General features: G+C 45.4%; 1 protein-coding gene across 1 annotated transcript in view; it reads right to left on the bottom strand.

Moving 5' to 3' along the window:
• The window catches only part of POU2F1 (POU class 2 homeobox 1), a 1,264,626-nt gene that overhangs the window by 791,793 nt on the left and 456,114 nt on the right, over nt 1-16,719 (bottom strand). Inside the window, exon 8 of the mRNA XM_044073100.1 lies at nt 8,666-8,839. Within this exon, the coding sequence (XP_043929035.1) occupies nt 8,666-8,839 (174 nt within the window). The remainder of the gene's footprint in view (nt 1-8,665; nt 8,840-16,719) is intronic.

Here is a 16,719-nt window from a genome sequence, read left to right as displayed (position 1 = left end):
TAAATTCCAGAAGAATTAAACACAAGGAGGAGGATGGAGGGTGGGTGCAGCTATTGCAGCAGTGAAGAATTCCAATATCTACTGTTATGGGCAAGTGCATCTTGCACAACTGTACTATGTTCAGCATTCTCACTGCTGCAGTAGTCTATGGGTGCACTACCATAGCTTATTCAGTTTTGCAGGAGGAAGGATAAGGGTCCAAGAGTCCCTTGGAGAATGGTCATAGCAAAGCCTGCCCTAGACCTGGAAAGGAACCCAGTTTGTAGTGCTCTAAATATATGGGTAGAGGACAGACCAAGTTGCTCCTTCTAGAATGCTTTTAGAGTCTCCGCCATTTTCCAGTACGCCATCATAGAAGATAAGGCTCTAGATGAATGTCTTAACACTGTCTGGAATGAGGTGTTCCCCACATCTGAATTAATTCTTTGAAGACTTCATTGAGCTAGTGTGGTCTATAATAATCAAAAGAGCACATGGGTCCCAAACATTATGCAAAGAGTTTATGGCATGGATCACAGTCATTTTTTTTTTTTTTAATACTGATGTGCTTTGGACTGTTTGAACTGTCCCACACTCTCTACACTTTTACCCCCTCTGAAACTGCTCCCAAAGAAAATCTGAAGAATTGGTCAACACAGATTGTGTTGGAGAGGGTGGCAAGAGAAAGAGGCCTGAATTGAGAATCTCCACCGATGCAGTTCAGAACATATCCAGCCTAAAACTGGAATATAAAATCAAGAGAATAAGATTGTGGGCTCCACAAGTTCTTTAGGGTTCACTGAATCCTTCTCATATGTAGACTGGCAAAGGGAATCATGAGAATCATAGAAGCCATGGTGCCCAGTATTCATTGAAATCCTCTAGCAGTAGCTTGAGATTTTACAGAAAAGTTCAGGAAGATTTTCAGACATAAATTCACCTTCTCTTGAAGGAAAAACTTTTGCATCACACTGCCTATCAGGCAACACAGAAACAGCCCTGTGTCACAGACAGAGAGGATTTTGGCATATTTAGCTGGAATCACACAGTTTAGAAGAAAAGAAATCTTCAAGGACACATGATATCAGGGAAAAGACTCTGCACAGATTATGTTTAAACAAAGAAAAATGTGGATACCCTGCAATTTGCAGTGGGTCACCACTGGGGTTAGACACTTTGCAAATACTCTTGAAGCACTGGACAGCCCAGGGGGTAATGTAGAAAATTGATAATGTGACCCAGATACTCAAAATCTTAGAAATTTCTTGACGTTGTTTGCTGCAGGAATGTAATGGTAAACATGATTGAGGTCTAAGGTTACCATAACACTCTGATCTGAAAGCAAAGCTAACGCTGGCCGACAGGTCAACATGAAGTTTTGAATCTTCACAAAATGACTGAAAAAAATAGAAGTCCATTACTAATCTCCAAGAGTGCTCCTTTTTTGGAAACAAAAACAGTCTGGAGTAAAAGCCTTTGCCTACTTATTTGGCAGGAAAATGCTCCAGGACTTCTGCTTCTAACATGTTTTGAAGCACTTTGGGAGCAGCGCTGTTTGACTGGGCGGGTGGACAGGATCCCAATGAATGGAGGGGGCTTTTCTATCCATGGCCAACTGTAACCCTTCTGGATCACCTTCAAACCCCATTTATCCGAGACAATCTGCTGCCACAAAGGAGCAATGAGGGCCAGATTCTGTGAAAGGGGAAAACAAGGTAGAGCTAAACATAGACAGATCTCTGTCACAGTAAGTCTGAGGTTGGCACCTAACCCTCTTCTGGAAAATATTGCGTTTAAGAATCACTATCTGTCCTCTCTGGTCAGCTATTCTTAGATGTCTGCATGTTAGTAAGTAGCATCACTTGCTTGTTTTGTTTTAAAAGTGGTACAGGGTCTGAAAGGGAAAAACATGAGGACCTTAAAATCCTAGAAACTTCCTGCATTAATTTATTCTCTTGTCCCACTGTTTGAAAACCTGAGCAAGCAGGAGGCCCAGATAAAACCTCACTGTCAAGGGAAATTCAAATTTTCTGACTTTACACAATCAGAAGTTTTCAGATGATTTAAACAGACAAGACTAACCAAAGCAGAAGCTCTGGGAAAAAAAAGTATTAGCACAATTGTACACACTTTAAAGCCTGCTTAGAGACTTGTGAATCTGATTCAGGTAAGACCTACCTTCAGGAGACTGGGAAGCAGAAAACTTTCTCAAACCACTGGCACATTTCAACAAACTTTCATATGTAGCCTTGGTAATTACGAATGCTAAAGGCTAAAGAACAGGAAGAAAAACTCTCGTACTTACATCAAGGTATCAGTCCAATTCAAGGGCAACATCCACCAGTTTCCAAAAAAAAACATCTTTTAGCTAGAGGCAGCCTCAGAAAAGAAAAAAAAACATGTTTGTACAATTTCAGGCTCACTATCAAGAGCCAGTCCTAGGATATAGAACCCTCACGTAATACAAATCTGTAGCTGGGTACATCAGAATCATCTGAAAGGGCATCCTCATCATTTGGAATGGAAGAAAGTACAGTTTTGTACCTACCATAAATGTAGATGTTCGAGGATTCCATTGCTGCAGTCCTTACTATTGGGTATAGTCCGCATCCAGTCGGCCCGAATACCAGAGTATAAGGCTGACGTCGGTCAGGGCGCATTAGACTGACGTCAGTACGTCAGGGTACTAATGCGCATGACCGGCGTCATATCCTCAGTCTTTTCTTGCCCCAGATGTCAGAAGACCCTAAAAAGACAAGGCCCAAAATACCTGCACCAAAACATGAAGAATATATACAAAAATATAAGCAGGTAAATCACCTACACAACTACCCCTAAACACAGAGGGAAGGAGGGAGGGTAAATTGGACTGCAGCAATGGAATCCTCGAACATCTACATTTATGGTAGGTACAAAACTGTACTATGTTCTTCGTCTTCCATTGCTGCAGTCCTTACTATTGGGTAGAATCCCAAAGCAGAGGTAAGGGAGGCTGGCAAATCATAAAGAAGCAGGAGCTGACAACATGCCTTGCAAAACAGCTGTGGCAAAACCAGCCCTAGACTTAGAGTAGATAGGAAGGTGATAATGCTTAGAGAAAGTATGCACTGAACTCCAAGTAGCTGCTTCCAAAATATCCTTAGTTGCCACCCCGTAGAAATGCTGTTGAAGTGGCAGTAGCCCTAGTGGAATGAGGCCTAATCCCAGCTGGAACCTCCTTGCCATGATGGGAATAACAAAATGCAATGCAAAAGCCAATCCACCTAGAAATAGTTTGTTTTGACACAGGCTTGCCCTGAATTCAAAGCAAAAGAAACAAACAACTGCTGAGACTGCCTAAAATCCTTAGTCCTGCTTAAGTAATAACGCAATTGCCTGTGTACAGCTAAAGTATGCAAAATCTTTTCCCCTTTATTTTGGGGGTCTGCATAAAAGGTAGGCAAATGAATAGTTTGGTTTAAAGCCACACTAGAAACCACCTTAGGCATAAAGGAAGGATTAGTACGTAATGATACCCTATCCTTATGGAAAATCAAAAGGGCTCGACTGCCATAAGGGCCTGCAACTCAGACACCCTTCTTGCAGAAGTAATAGCCAACAAAAAAGCAGTCTTCCATGACAAATATTTCAATTCAGCAGTAGCCGCAGGCTCAAAAGGTTGTAGAGTAAGTTTTTCCAACACAAAATTGAGATCCCAAGCAGGAGTAGGAGCTCTACGTGGGGGTCTTATATTCTTAGCCCCTCTAAGAAACTGCTTGAACAAAGGATGCGAAAACAATGGTGGGTCACAATCATAGTGAGCTGAGATTGCTGCAGCATGAATCTTGATGGAAGAGAAGGACAGACCCTTGTCCAGTAACTCAGTAAGATATTGAAGAGCCATACTCAAATTAGGCTCAGAAATCTCCAAATTCTTTGCTTTACACCAAAATAAAAATCTCTTCCATTTTGCTGCGTAAACTTTCCTTGTACTAGGTCTTCTAGCTTCCATAATCACATTTAAAACTTGTTGAGGAAGTTGAGACCTGCTGTGTTTCAATACAGAATATGCCAGGCTGTCAGATGAAGAGAGTGAAGCTTGACATTGAGCAGATGACCGTCCTGCTGGGATAACAGATGTGGAATCAAAGGTTAAGGCCATGGAGGCTTCTTTACCAGACTCCGTAGTAGAGGGTACCAGTGTTGCGAGGCCAATCTGGAGCTATCAAAATCATCCTTGGCCTGTCCTGTCTGACTTTTAACAGTACCTTTGGAAGAAGAGGCAGAGGTGGAAAGGTATACAGATGAAGGTTTGTCCAACTGAAAGACAGAGCATCCACTTTCCAAGCTGTGTGATGAAACCCCTTTGTGCAAAACTGTGGCAGCTGGTGGTTTAGTGGAGAAGCGAACAGATCTATGTCTGGAGTTCCCCATGACACTGTCAATTTCTGAAATACATGAAGATCCAGTTTCCACTTGTGGGGATCCATGATTTGTCTGCTTAACACATCTGCTAAGGAGTTCTGTGCTCCTGGCAGAAACCTTGCCTGAAGAGTTAGGTGCAAGCGTAGCGCAGTCTCCCATAAAATCATTGCATGCCTGCATAGAGGATAAGAATGTGTTCCCCCTTGTTTGTTGAAGTACCACATGACAGTTGTGTTGTCTGTTAGAATCAACACCTGCCCTGGAAGAAGTAACTCCTTGAAAGCCAGCAATGCGAACTGGACTGCGAACACCTCCTTTATGTTGATATGTAGATGCTGTAGTCTGGCAGGCCACTTGTCTTGTATCCACTTTACATTTAGAAGAGCTCCCCAAGCAATGTCTGAGGCATCTGTCGGTAAAATCTGACTCGCCTCTGGCCGGGTCACAGAGAGTCCCTTGTTTAGGTGACATTCCTGAGCCCACCACAAAAATACTCTTTGAAGGCAAGGTATTATTTGAATGACAGTGTCTAAATTCTGGCAGTGCTGTGTCCATACATTTTGAGAAACCATTGTAACTTCCTCATATGCAGTTTGGCATTGGGAAGCACCAGAATACAAGATGCCATGAACCCTAATGCTTGAAGGACTGTCTCTGCAGTCAGCACGGACGGATGAGATAGTTGATGGAAGTAAAGTGACAGACTCTTTTGTTTGTCCGGGGTTAAAAAGACCATCTGGGCTGCTGTATTCAGTCTCACACCCAGAAAGCACATGTCGTGAGAGGGTACTAGACTGGACTTTATTTCGTTCACAGAATACCCTAGGCATCTTAGCACTGCTATAAGATATTCCAGATGCTGTAGAAGGTCTTCCTTTTCTTGAGCCAGAATCAGGCAGTCGTCTAAATAAGGATAGATTTGAAGTCCTTGTAGCCTGAAGTAAGCTATCACTGGAGCCAGAACCTTTGTGAATATTCTGGGCAGTAGATAAGCCAAAGGGCAATGCAGAGAACTGATAATGAGAATCTCCAGCTTGAAACCGCAGATACTTCCTGTAACTTAGCTTGATATGCACATGAAGGTAAGCTTCCTTGAGATCTAAAGTTACCATCCAGTGATCTTTGCCCAGCAGGGGTAAAAGCTGTTGTAACGTCAACATCTTGAACTTGGGAATGTCCAGATAAGTGTTGAGGAGAGATAAATCCAAAAGCAGTCTCCACGTGTTCCCCTTCTCTGGTACTAGGAACATGCGAGAATAAAATCCTAGGCCCCTTTCTGACACAGGGACTGGTAGAATGATGTCCAACACCCATCTGTCTTGAGTAATTAAATCCCAATTTCCTTTGAAAAGAGATAGTCGTCCTTCCAAAGGAGCTGCCAGACGAGAATCTACTGGCAGTAGAAAAGGCAGGTCATTGGGTCTGTTTACGAAAGGACTGACCCCTGCCCTCACCAGAAGTCTGAGCAGGTGAACTCCCTGTTCTAGGCCTAAAGAACCTGGAGCCCTGCCCCTACCACGTCTAGACCTACCCCTAGACTGGGAATCATAAGCAGGATATGTCCACCCCTTAGCAGGCCAATTTCTACTAAACTTGGTGGCTGTACCTGCAAAAATCTTTAACAGTTTGCATAGACTTAGCTTTGTCCTCCATTTTCTTTAAAACTGCTTCCACAGGTGAACCAAACAACACATCAGACTGTAAAGGAGCATCCAAAATCCTTGTCTTAACATGCTCAGCCAAATTTTGATCCCTCAACCAGGCATGCCTGCGAAGAACAGAACTAGTGGCAGCCACCCTCGAGGAGGCCTGCACAGCATCAAAACCACATTGCAAAGAATGCTTGCCCACTTGTTCAGACACATAAACTAAATCCAGCAAGTCTTTACAATCAATACCTTCCGCCAAAGCATCCACCTTAGATTTCAATTGTGAAAGGAGATAATTTTGATATTTCAGCATGTGAAACTGACAATTCAACGCTCTCATGGCTAGAGTGGAAGAAGTATACACTTTCTTACCCCACCTATCTAACGCCCTTGCCTCTTTGTCAGTGGGAACAGGATTTTTAATCACAGAGGCTTTAACACCTTTAGGCCCCTGAGAAACAGTTTCTGGGTCGCCCTAGGACTCCTAAACAAATACTTATGGGCATCGGCAACCTTATAGTACCTATCAGGTTTAACAGGAGCAGGAGGCAAAGAATCAGGGTTCAGGAAGCCTCTGCAAAACATCTTCCACCACATTCAACACAGGAGGTATAGCTAAGGGCCTATGCTGGGGTAAAACAAGAATTCCCTAAGCCTCTTCCTGGAATCAGAGTAATCCTGGCCTTCCCATTTAAAGTGCTCCCTCATGGAATGCAGAGTCTCTGAAAATGAAAAATCCTCAGGAGGAGAAGCCGAAGGAGTGGCATCATCCACATCAGAATCAGAATAATGAGGATACTCCTGCAGATCTTCCAGAAGATTCAGAAGCCCGGAACCCTGTTCAAAACTGTCAAACTCTGGTTCCACTCTAGGCCTCTTATCAGGAGGGCCCATAGAACCTCTAATCATAGTAATCAAATCTTCTGCCATTTTAAGCATATGTTTCTTAGGTACAGAACCCGAAGGCTAGGAGAAGCCCCTACTGAAGCTGAAGTTGGCCTACCTCTAAAAGAAGTTTTGGCAACAGAAGGAGAGGCTCTAACTACTTTGGGAAGAGAGGGAAGAATAGTTACCTGAGAAGCCCCTCAGCCTGGCCTGCCTCCTGAGAGGGTACATCCTGTAACAGTAAAGTTTCTGCCTGAGACTCTATAGAAACTCCTGGCAAAACCTCTGGCTCCACTGAGCCATCTAAAGGACCGGCGTCTCGGACTGCCGGTTCATCAACCCTAGGCTTCGATGTTTTGTCCTTGAGCTTCTTGGTTGAAGCGGCGCGGAGCATCCGGACGGCATTTTATAATTGCAACGCTTCCCAAACACTAATCTGGCACAGTCTAACCTCCTCTTAATAGTGCGTTTGTTAAACTTAGCACAAGAGCGGCAACCAACAACGTCGTGCTCAGGCCCTAAACAAGGTATACATAATGTATGGTAATCCCTATGAGGTATTTGTTTCCCACAAGAAATACAGTTATTCACTTTTTCTGACATCCGGTTAAATACTGAGGCAAGAAAAAACCAAAATGTTCCCCAACGGGGTACTTAGCCAACTCTGATTCGGTCTGAAACTCCGGTTTCGGAAATATTTCAGAACGCCAACCTGCACTCGCAAAACTGCTTCTGCATCGGATCACGCGGCAAAAAAGACTGAGGATATGACGCCGGTCATGCGCATTAGTACCCTGACGTACTGACGTCAGTCTAATGCGCCCTGACCGACGTCAGCCTTATACTCTGGTATTCGGGCCGACTGGATGCGGACTATACCCAATAGTAAGGACTGCAGCAATGGAAGACGAAGAACATCAACATGGAGGAGGAGGTACTTGGTACCTAGTACTGACAGTCCAACTCACTCCTGGGCAATGCAATATCATTTTTACAAACAAAAAACATTTTGCTGTTAATCAGAATGATTAACGGTTTCTTTTTCCTAGATATATCCTTGGAGAAAGACAGGAGAGAGTAGGGAAAGGCATATCATCCTGAGCAAGAGGTCTCATTCTCTGGTCACTCCAAGACGACCCCTCCAGGATATTTCCCAAGCCTAAACTGAATGGTTCTGCCATGCCCGCATTTGGTGCTGGAACAGCTGGCCAGAAAGGCTACATCAGAGGGATTCAAATAAGCCAGTAAGTGTTCTGAGGAACCAGTAATGGCCACTGCAGTCTCACCTACCATCAGCTGATACAGACTGAGCCCCACACTGTAGGGAAGGGCTCACTTGCCAATAACCAACTTTGGACAGTGTGTCAGAAGGTAAATTGTCATTCAGTGTATATAAGCAGTACACAAACCTTCAAAAAGTCGCAGATTTCCAGCACAAATAAGTATACAAATTCCACTGCTAGAGAGATACTTTCCCCAAAGTGAACTGCTAAATAAAAAAATTGCCAGGTAAATTGCCACAGAGTATATAAAAGTGTATAAGGATTCACACAACATAGATTCTGCCCAAGGAATACACTTCCCAATTACCAAAAATATCCAAATTAAACACTGCTAAATAAGCCCCAAAAGTTTAAAATGTCAAGTTAAAAATAGCAATTTCTAGAATTGAAAGAGATCTTAATGGAGAAATATTTTAAAGAACATAAAAATGATGATCAAAAACCTGAAATAAATCTTTGTGTTACCTGAGTGAATCCAAGTTTGATTCTTCGCTGTTTAAATGTTTTGGCAAACTGCTCTAGCTCCTCAAGGTCACTGGGTTCCTCTAAGCTGGGGGTGTCAACTCGCTTTGGTGTTGACTGGCTCTGTGGAAGTGGCTGAATAGGAGTTGCTGCTATTGTGCGTGTTGGGGTTGCTGCCTATAAGAAGAAACAACCACTCAACAACTACAGCACAACTAAGCGACACTGCTTACATATAATGAAATGTATGGCAACACTGTCAAACAAACTTTCCAAAACTGTACATAAAAACAAAGAACACATTTCTGAAATTTGCAAGGAAAGCACAGCATTACTATGTCTCTAAACATACAATTTAACCTTATGTTTGCATTATCAGAAGTAGAACGTAAGAATTTACCTGTTAGTGAACGTGTTTGCTCCTGATTATACCAGCAAAGAATAAGGATCAGCAAGCAATTATGGAATTAAGAAATACTGGCTGGGACCCCAACCAGCTCTCATCCTAAGAAAAGGCCATAGGGAAGCATCCCTGACTCCTGTGTAGGTGAAGTTGATAAAGAGCGTTCCAGACAGCTTTTCTAGCCCATGACAAAGACTTATGCTCATCAGCTGTCCACTCAAGTGTACTTCAAACAGTAGACCCTCTGGAGTGAACTTAACAGGTAACCTCCAGGGTGCCTGGGAACCCATGGAGGCACCTACATCCACAGCAATGTCAGCAGGAATTAAATTCCTAGTAACAGTAGGGACTAGGAACAAGTCCACTGCACCAAACAAATATCCAGTATTAGTTTGGCAATCTCAATGAAAAAATAAAGTAACATATAAAACTAACCTTAACAAAATTTCAGTATCACACTGTCAAGAGTGACAGTTGGTGCAGAGGATTAAAGCTGTGAACTGGTAATGAGCTGCTTCTTGTAGAGTGTTTGATTCCATTGGTCTATTGTGACACCTTGAACAAGCCACTTAACCAGACAATGTTTTGGGATAAATAGCCTAGTCTCAATCTCCTGGACTGCAAGCCTAGCAACTACGACAAACCTAACAGCTGACTGCATGTTTCAGATCTTGCATGAACCAACCTCACTTAAAATTTTGCCAGTCTACTGATGCAGAAATTTAAGATTGCTCATTAAAATACCACTGCACTAGAAACTCTTAAAAAGACACAAGTAAACAAAATGAAGCAAATAAATCAAGCAGGGACAATGTCAACTGCAAACCACATTATGAACTGCAGCAAGATAATGCTTATTGTACTATATTACACACTATTCTGTTTGCTACTTGGGCAGGTCAAAATAGGCAATGCCTGTCAGCAGGGGCGACCCAGGGAGAAAAGCTCTACTTACAGAAATAGTTAAACACAGCTGGGTGAGATACTCGCCATGAACAAAAACTCTCCACCATTCACATTTCAGCATTAATTTTTCAAATGTTCCTGCAGACAGGGGGAATCATGGTGGTGGGTGCTCTAATACATGATGTAACATTCTGCGCTGCCTGTATAAACATGCCCACCACTCAAAATAAGAAGTTATGTACCTACCATAACGTTCCATGTTAGTTGTCTTCTCTCGCCTTCTTTCTTGCTTGATGGGTTCGGAGCCGATCCTCGGCCCACCTCGGCATTTGCTTTAGCTCGAGAACTCCTTTTACCAGCTCGAGGCAGCCCCATATCCCATGATGCAAGGCAGGAAGTACCCAGATCTCGTTTGTTGACAAAAGGGCAATAACACCAAGCATAAACAAAACTTCCCAAAGGAAGAAGAAACTTACAGATGGAAAAAGGACCAGGTCTGAATGGTCTTAGCATAATAGTTTCTTATACAAGGTCTGTCCAGGCCAGGGGAAGGAGGGAGGGTCGCAAGAAAGAAGGCGAGAGAAGACAACTAACATGGAACGTTATGGTAGGTACATAACTTCTTAATGTTAAGTTGTCAATCTCGCCTTCATTCTTGCTTGATGGGACCGCGTCCTAGCACCTCTATCCTGGGTGGCTCAATGGAACAAACTCTTGAGGACTGTAGAGCCAAAACTGGCTCTGTCCCTGGAGGCCAAGTCCAATTTGTAATGGGAAACAAAAGTGTGAGGAGTGGCCCAAGTGGCCGCTGCACAAATAGTATCCAAAGGCAGTCTAGCTTGAAAAGCTGTAGAAGTAGCTAAACTCCTAGCTGAATGTGCTTTAGGTTTTGAGCATAGCTGTTTTCCCCTGATCGTATAAATTTCAGTGATGACCGAAGAAAGCCATCTGGACAAAGTCACTTTAGAAACAGGAAGGCCTTTTTTATTATCCGCATAGGAAACAAAAAGTTGATCAGATTTTCTAAATTTTTTTGTTCTGTCCAAATAATATCTGAGCTGACGGTGGACGTCAAGATAATGTAGCTTTTGTTCAGCTCTATCTGAATAGTTAGGAAAGAATACGGGAGATCAATGGATTGATTCAGATTGTTTTTGAAGCGACCTTAGGTAAAAAGGATGGATTAGTTCTCAAAGATACTCTGTCTTTGTGAAAAATCAAATAGGGGTCGAACTGAAAGAGCATGAAGTTCCGACACCCTCCTGGCAGATGTAATAGCCACTAGGAATAAAGTTTTCCAAGAAAGATATTTCAAGGAACAAGAAACAGCTGGCTCAAGGGGAAGAATCAATGATGTCAGCACCAAATTTAGATCCCACTGAGGAGGAGGATTCCTGATTGGAGGTTTTAGTAGGAAAATTCCTTTCAAGAAGGCCCTGCAGAGTCTATGGGACATAATATTATGATCTGCTATCCCGACATGAAAATTAGAAATAGCAGCCAACTGAACTCTGACTGTTGAAGAAGAGGAGCCTGCATTAAAAATCTCTGCTAAGAAGTCCAGAACTGCCTGAACAGGGGCAGTGAAAGGATCAATATTTTGGGCCTTAGCCCAATAAGAGAAACGTATCCATTTGCTTGTGTAAATCCTCCTGGTAGAGGATTTTAGTGAAGCTACTATGATATCTCTAACTGGGTTAGAGATCAAAGGAAGCCTGGCTAAGGAAGGAAGTGGAGCAACCATGCTGTGAGGTTGAGAGAAGGAATTGACCTGTGCAGCTGACCGGATTGGTGAATCAGTAGATCTGGCACTGGGTCCAGATGCCACGGCTGCGCCAACAGGTGACGATGGAGGAACGGGAACCAAACTTGTCGAGGCCAGTAAGGGGCAATGAGAATCAATTTGGCTCTCAAAACGGTAGCTTTCTGGATCACCTGAGGGATCAGAGGAAATGGAGGGAAGGCATAAAGAAGTCCCTGGGGCCAATCCTGGGTCAGAGCGTCTTTGGGGGGATGGCCTGATAGAGGGAAGAGGCTGAAGAAGTCTGGACATTTGCTGTTTTGGGGAGTAGCAAAAAGATCGCAACATGGGCGACCCCATTCCAGAAAAATCTCTTCCGCTATAGATTGCTTGAGAGACCACTCGTGAGGCATGAGGATAGCTCTGCTCAATCTGTCCGCTATAATGTTGGTTTTCCCAGGGATATGCGTTGCTACCAGAAACCGATGAGAGGAGATCGCCCATTGCCAAAGTCTGAGCGCTTCTCGACACAAGGGGTAGGACTTGGTTCCGCCCTGTTTGTTGATATACCAAACTACAGACATGTTGTCTGTGTGGACTGCAATTGTCCCTACGGGAAGAAAGTCGTTGAGGGCTTGCAACGTTAAAAGCACTGCTCTCATCTCCAGGACATTTATGTGCAGATGGTACTCGAACGTTGCCACGTCCATGAACCATCCTGCCCTGATAATGACCCCCACCCGATCAGGGAGGCATCCGTGGTGACAGTGGCTATCGGGACGGGGTACAAAGCACCTGCCTTGGTGAACCTGAGACGATGTGATCCACCAAGCAAGATGTTGTTTGCATGTCTGTGTCACCAGAATCTGGTGACGATTGGGAATTGCTGGTATGACCACTGTGTGAACAGCATCCACTGAAGGAGGCATGTAGAATCGAGCCAGGGAAGAAGAGTAATGGCCGCAGCCATGAGACCTAATACCTTTAGAACCATTCTGGCCTGTACTTTCTTGCTGGCCAGAATGATCCTGACATGAGTCTGAATGTCTGAAACTCTTTGTTCTGTAAGGGTAGCTGACATCCTAACAGTGTCTAAATTTGCCTATGAAGGTAATAGACTGGCAGGGCGATAAGGATGACTTTTCAAAGTTGATTGAGATGCCTAAATGAGAACAAAGGTCTATTGTGTAATCCCTGGCTTGTATAAGCTGATGCCTGGTGGTGGCTGACAGGAGCCAGTCGTCGAGATATGGAAACACCTGGAATCCTTGACGCCTCAGGTGAGCCGTGACCACTGCCATGCATTTGGTGAACACTCTGGGGGCTGTAGTGAGACCAAAGGGCAGGGCTCTGAACTGGAAATGACTGGACCCCAGCCGAAAGCGGAGAAATCTCCTGGAGCATCTGTGAATTTTGATGTGATAGTACGCATCCTGAAGATCTATTGAGCACATCCAGTTGTCCTTCTGTAAGAAGGGCAGAATTGACTGAAGAGTGACCATTCGAATCTTGTCTTCCTGACAGACTTGTTGAGTCTGCTGAGATCCAATATTGGTCTCCAGTCTCCGTCTTTTTGGGGACCAAAAAGAACCTTGAGTAGATCCCGCGCTCTGAATGGTCTATTGTAACTGGCTGAATGGCTCTTTTTTGCAGTAGTTTTGCGATTTCTGACTCTGCAATGTCCCTTAGACCGGGTGGTACATCTGGAAGGGAACTTGAGGGGAAGGGACTTTCCTCGAAAGGAATTATGTAACCCTTGGATATGATCGACTGTACCCATCTGTCTTGAGTGAGGGAATGCCAGGCTTCTGGGTACAGTGATAATCTTCCCGACTGCCTCCAAGGAGGGACAGCCGGGCAACACCTCAGGGATGCTGAAAAGGCTTCTCAGGAAGAGACTCCCTGTTGCCCTGGTTCTTGGACCCCTCTGCCTCTAGAGCGTCTGTTGTTGTTACCCCCTCTGCCTCTAGGGGTAAACTGACCACGTGAATCCGGCGTGACTCCTTGGGATTTACGGAACCACATTTTCCCACCCTTCTGTCCTTTGGGATAAGGCCTAGAAGGGGTGGAAAACGGACTCCAACAGCAGAAAGAGTCTTGCCGTCCTGCTCACACCTGGTCAAGGTTTCCTTCACCTGAGGGCCAAACAAAGCTAACCCATCAAAGGGAGAATTTGTGAAGGACGCCTTAAAGGGATCCGCAAAATCACATAGCCGCATCCAGGCTTGGCGTCTAAGAGCCACACCTGTGCCTGCGGCTCTACTCGCTCCATCAGCAGCATAAGATATTAGCATGGAGGAGTTAGCAATGGAATTGAGGGTTCCTAGCTGCGAAGCAATCTTTCTTGGGCCCCTGCAGCTGTAGGATCCTGAACTACTTCTCCCAGCTCCTTCAGGATATCTCTCTGGAGTCTGGTGAAGTGACAAAGATAATTCAGCAACGATAGCAAAGGTCGCTGAGGAAAACATCCGCTTGCCGTACCTATCCATGGTCCTAGAGTCCTTATTAGGAGGATGGACGGGCACAGAAGGATCTGCAAGTTCCTTTTGGTGGCCGCAGCCACCACCATGGCATCAGCGGGACACCCTTGGTAAGGAATTGTTTGTCACTAGGGGCAGTTATAAATTTAGAAGGCCTCCTAGGGACTGGCTCTACAGAGTCAGGAGCTGTCCACGCCTTCGAGCAATAACCTGCATAAGGGGTCGAAGGCGGAGACACCCAGGAGGTGGAGGGCCGAGATCCAAATGCCTCTAGGTATACTGACTCATCCTCAGAGGGATTGTTGGTGGGCCAGTTTCCCCTCTGTTTCAGAAGTTCTAGGATGTCTGAGAAGGAGACATCCTCAGAGGGGATCTAGGGATCCCTCTGACTCATCAAAGTCAGTATCCAAGTGACAGACTCGGGGAGTCTACATGCTTCCTCTTACAAGTCCTCTTCCTAGGAGGATCTCCCAAACATCAGGAGAATCCTCGGAAGAGGGGAAATTCCCAATGGGGAAACCTGAGGCGGAGGATCTCTGGGTCCTGTAGCAAGAGAAGTGGCAGAGATGTCAACAGGTACAATAGAGGGAGGAGCTACGGGAAGAGACTGCTGACTGATACTAGTGGCCAGTACACTCTTCATCACCTCGAATGCTCCCTCCCAGGCAGGTCCGAGAGGCCCCGCTCAAGAGCTAGGAACTCCAGGGGCCACCGAAGGGAAGTCTCCGAGGCAGATGTCGGAGCCGAGCTCACCAAGGCCGAGGCTCCAAGGGAAGAGCGGTTCGGACAAGGGTCCGATGCCACTCACCCCTCGGAGGAGACCATGGAAGCCCGACCACGAATCCCTCTAAGGAAGAGGAGATAAGAGTAGGGGCTGAAGGAACAGAAGGGGTATCCGTCCTCCAGCCGTAGCAGTAACCAAGCCGAAGACTCCAACTCCAAGCTCTGGGGTAGAGTTGAAGGAGGAACTGTAACGGGTGTGGACCAACAGTCGTCTGCTGAGACGGACTGTGTAGCATTTGGGCCAGTACCTGTGACTTGAGCAATCTACTGACCACTCTCTCTAGGTCATGATCTGACAACCTGGATGACCTTGAAGATCGGCTCCGATGGCTCCGCTCTGATAGAAGAGGCGAGGCGGGCGAAAGTATCGGCTCCAAGGAAGGAGACCTCGATCTCTTCCTGGAATGGACCATCGGAGCCGATATTACTGATCCTGTCGGCACCGATTTCTCGGAGCCGACAGAGTCTCGATGTATCGGCTCCAACCGAGCCGATACAGCCAAAAGTAACGGTGTCGGAGCCGATGGGGGCCGACCCCGATGCCTGTGCCACATGGGTGGGGGAGCCGATCGGAGCCGACACCGATGCCCATGCCACGTGGTGTCGGAGCGGTTGGAACCGACACCACAGTGGTCAAAGCAGATTCGCACCGATAGCCATCGGGCGCCGAAAGCTTAGTGGATCAGAATCGGCTCCAGCCGAGGCGATCTCGACTCTATACGAGTCGGAGCCGAGGCCACAGGCTTGGAAACAGAAGCCTGGGTCTTGGCAGGTTTAGTTGACTTTGAGGGGCCGACTTAGCCGGAGAGCCCTCCGGCTTAAGAAGACCCCTGAGAATCAACTTATTCTCTCCTGCAGGACTCTCTGGCTGAAGGAGTGACAAATAGCACAGGAGTCCTGCAGGTGAAGAGGGCCCAAACAGTACAGGCAAGAAGTGTGACCGTCTGTCAGAGACATCTTCTGACAGCACGAGTCACACTTCTTAAAACCTGAAACCCTCTCTTTAGACATGGTGCCTTAACACAACACACACACACCAGTCCAATTAAATTAAACTAATACCAAAAGGTATTTAGTAAAAAACACCAACACACACACCCTAACAGGGGGGGGATGGGATAGGGAATTAACTGACTAAAAACATTCAAAAGAGACAGGGAATTCTGTCAGAAAAAGTTAAATTTAAAGTTAAACTATGAAAACAAATTAGTTTTTAACTAAAAAGGGGCTTAAATGTCACAAATGTGAATTACTTACCAGGAGCTGGTAAAGAGAAGACCTCCCAAGCGAAGCGGCAAACGAGATCTGGGTACTTCCTGCCTTGCATCATGGGATATGGGGCTGCCTCGAGCTGGTAAAAGGAGTTCTCGAGCTAAAGCAAGTGCCGAGTCGGAGCCGAGGGATCGGCTCCGAACCCATCAAGCAAGAATGAAGGCGAGATTGACAACTTAACATTAAGAAGTTATGTACTCACCGTAACGTTCCATGTGAGTTGTTCATCTCGCCTTCATTCTTAACTGATGGGTTCGGAGCAGATCCCTCGGCTCCGGTACGGCCATATGCAAAGCTCGAGGCCAAGCCCCCTAGCCAATGGTGCACTGCAAATTACCTCAGATCTTGTCTGCTGCGTATACTATAACCATAATAATAGTTATTCCCCTATAGAAGGGAAGAAGACATTGAGCAACCAGGATGAAGCAACATCTAGGTCAACTATCAGCTAGGAGGAGGTAGGAGGGAGGGA

This window comes from Protopterus annectens, chromosome 5.part1 (assembly GCF_019279795.1).
Source record: "Protopterus annectens isolate FY-2018-M chromosome 5.part1, PAN1.0, whole genome shotgun sequence".
Taxonomy (NCBI): Eukaryota; Metazoa; Chordata; order Ceratodontiformes; family Protopteridae; genus Protopterus; species Protopterus annectens.
Note: the sequence above shows the minus strand (reverse complement) of the source record. Positions and strands in the feature narration are given on the sequence as shown.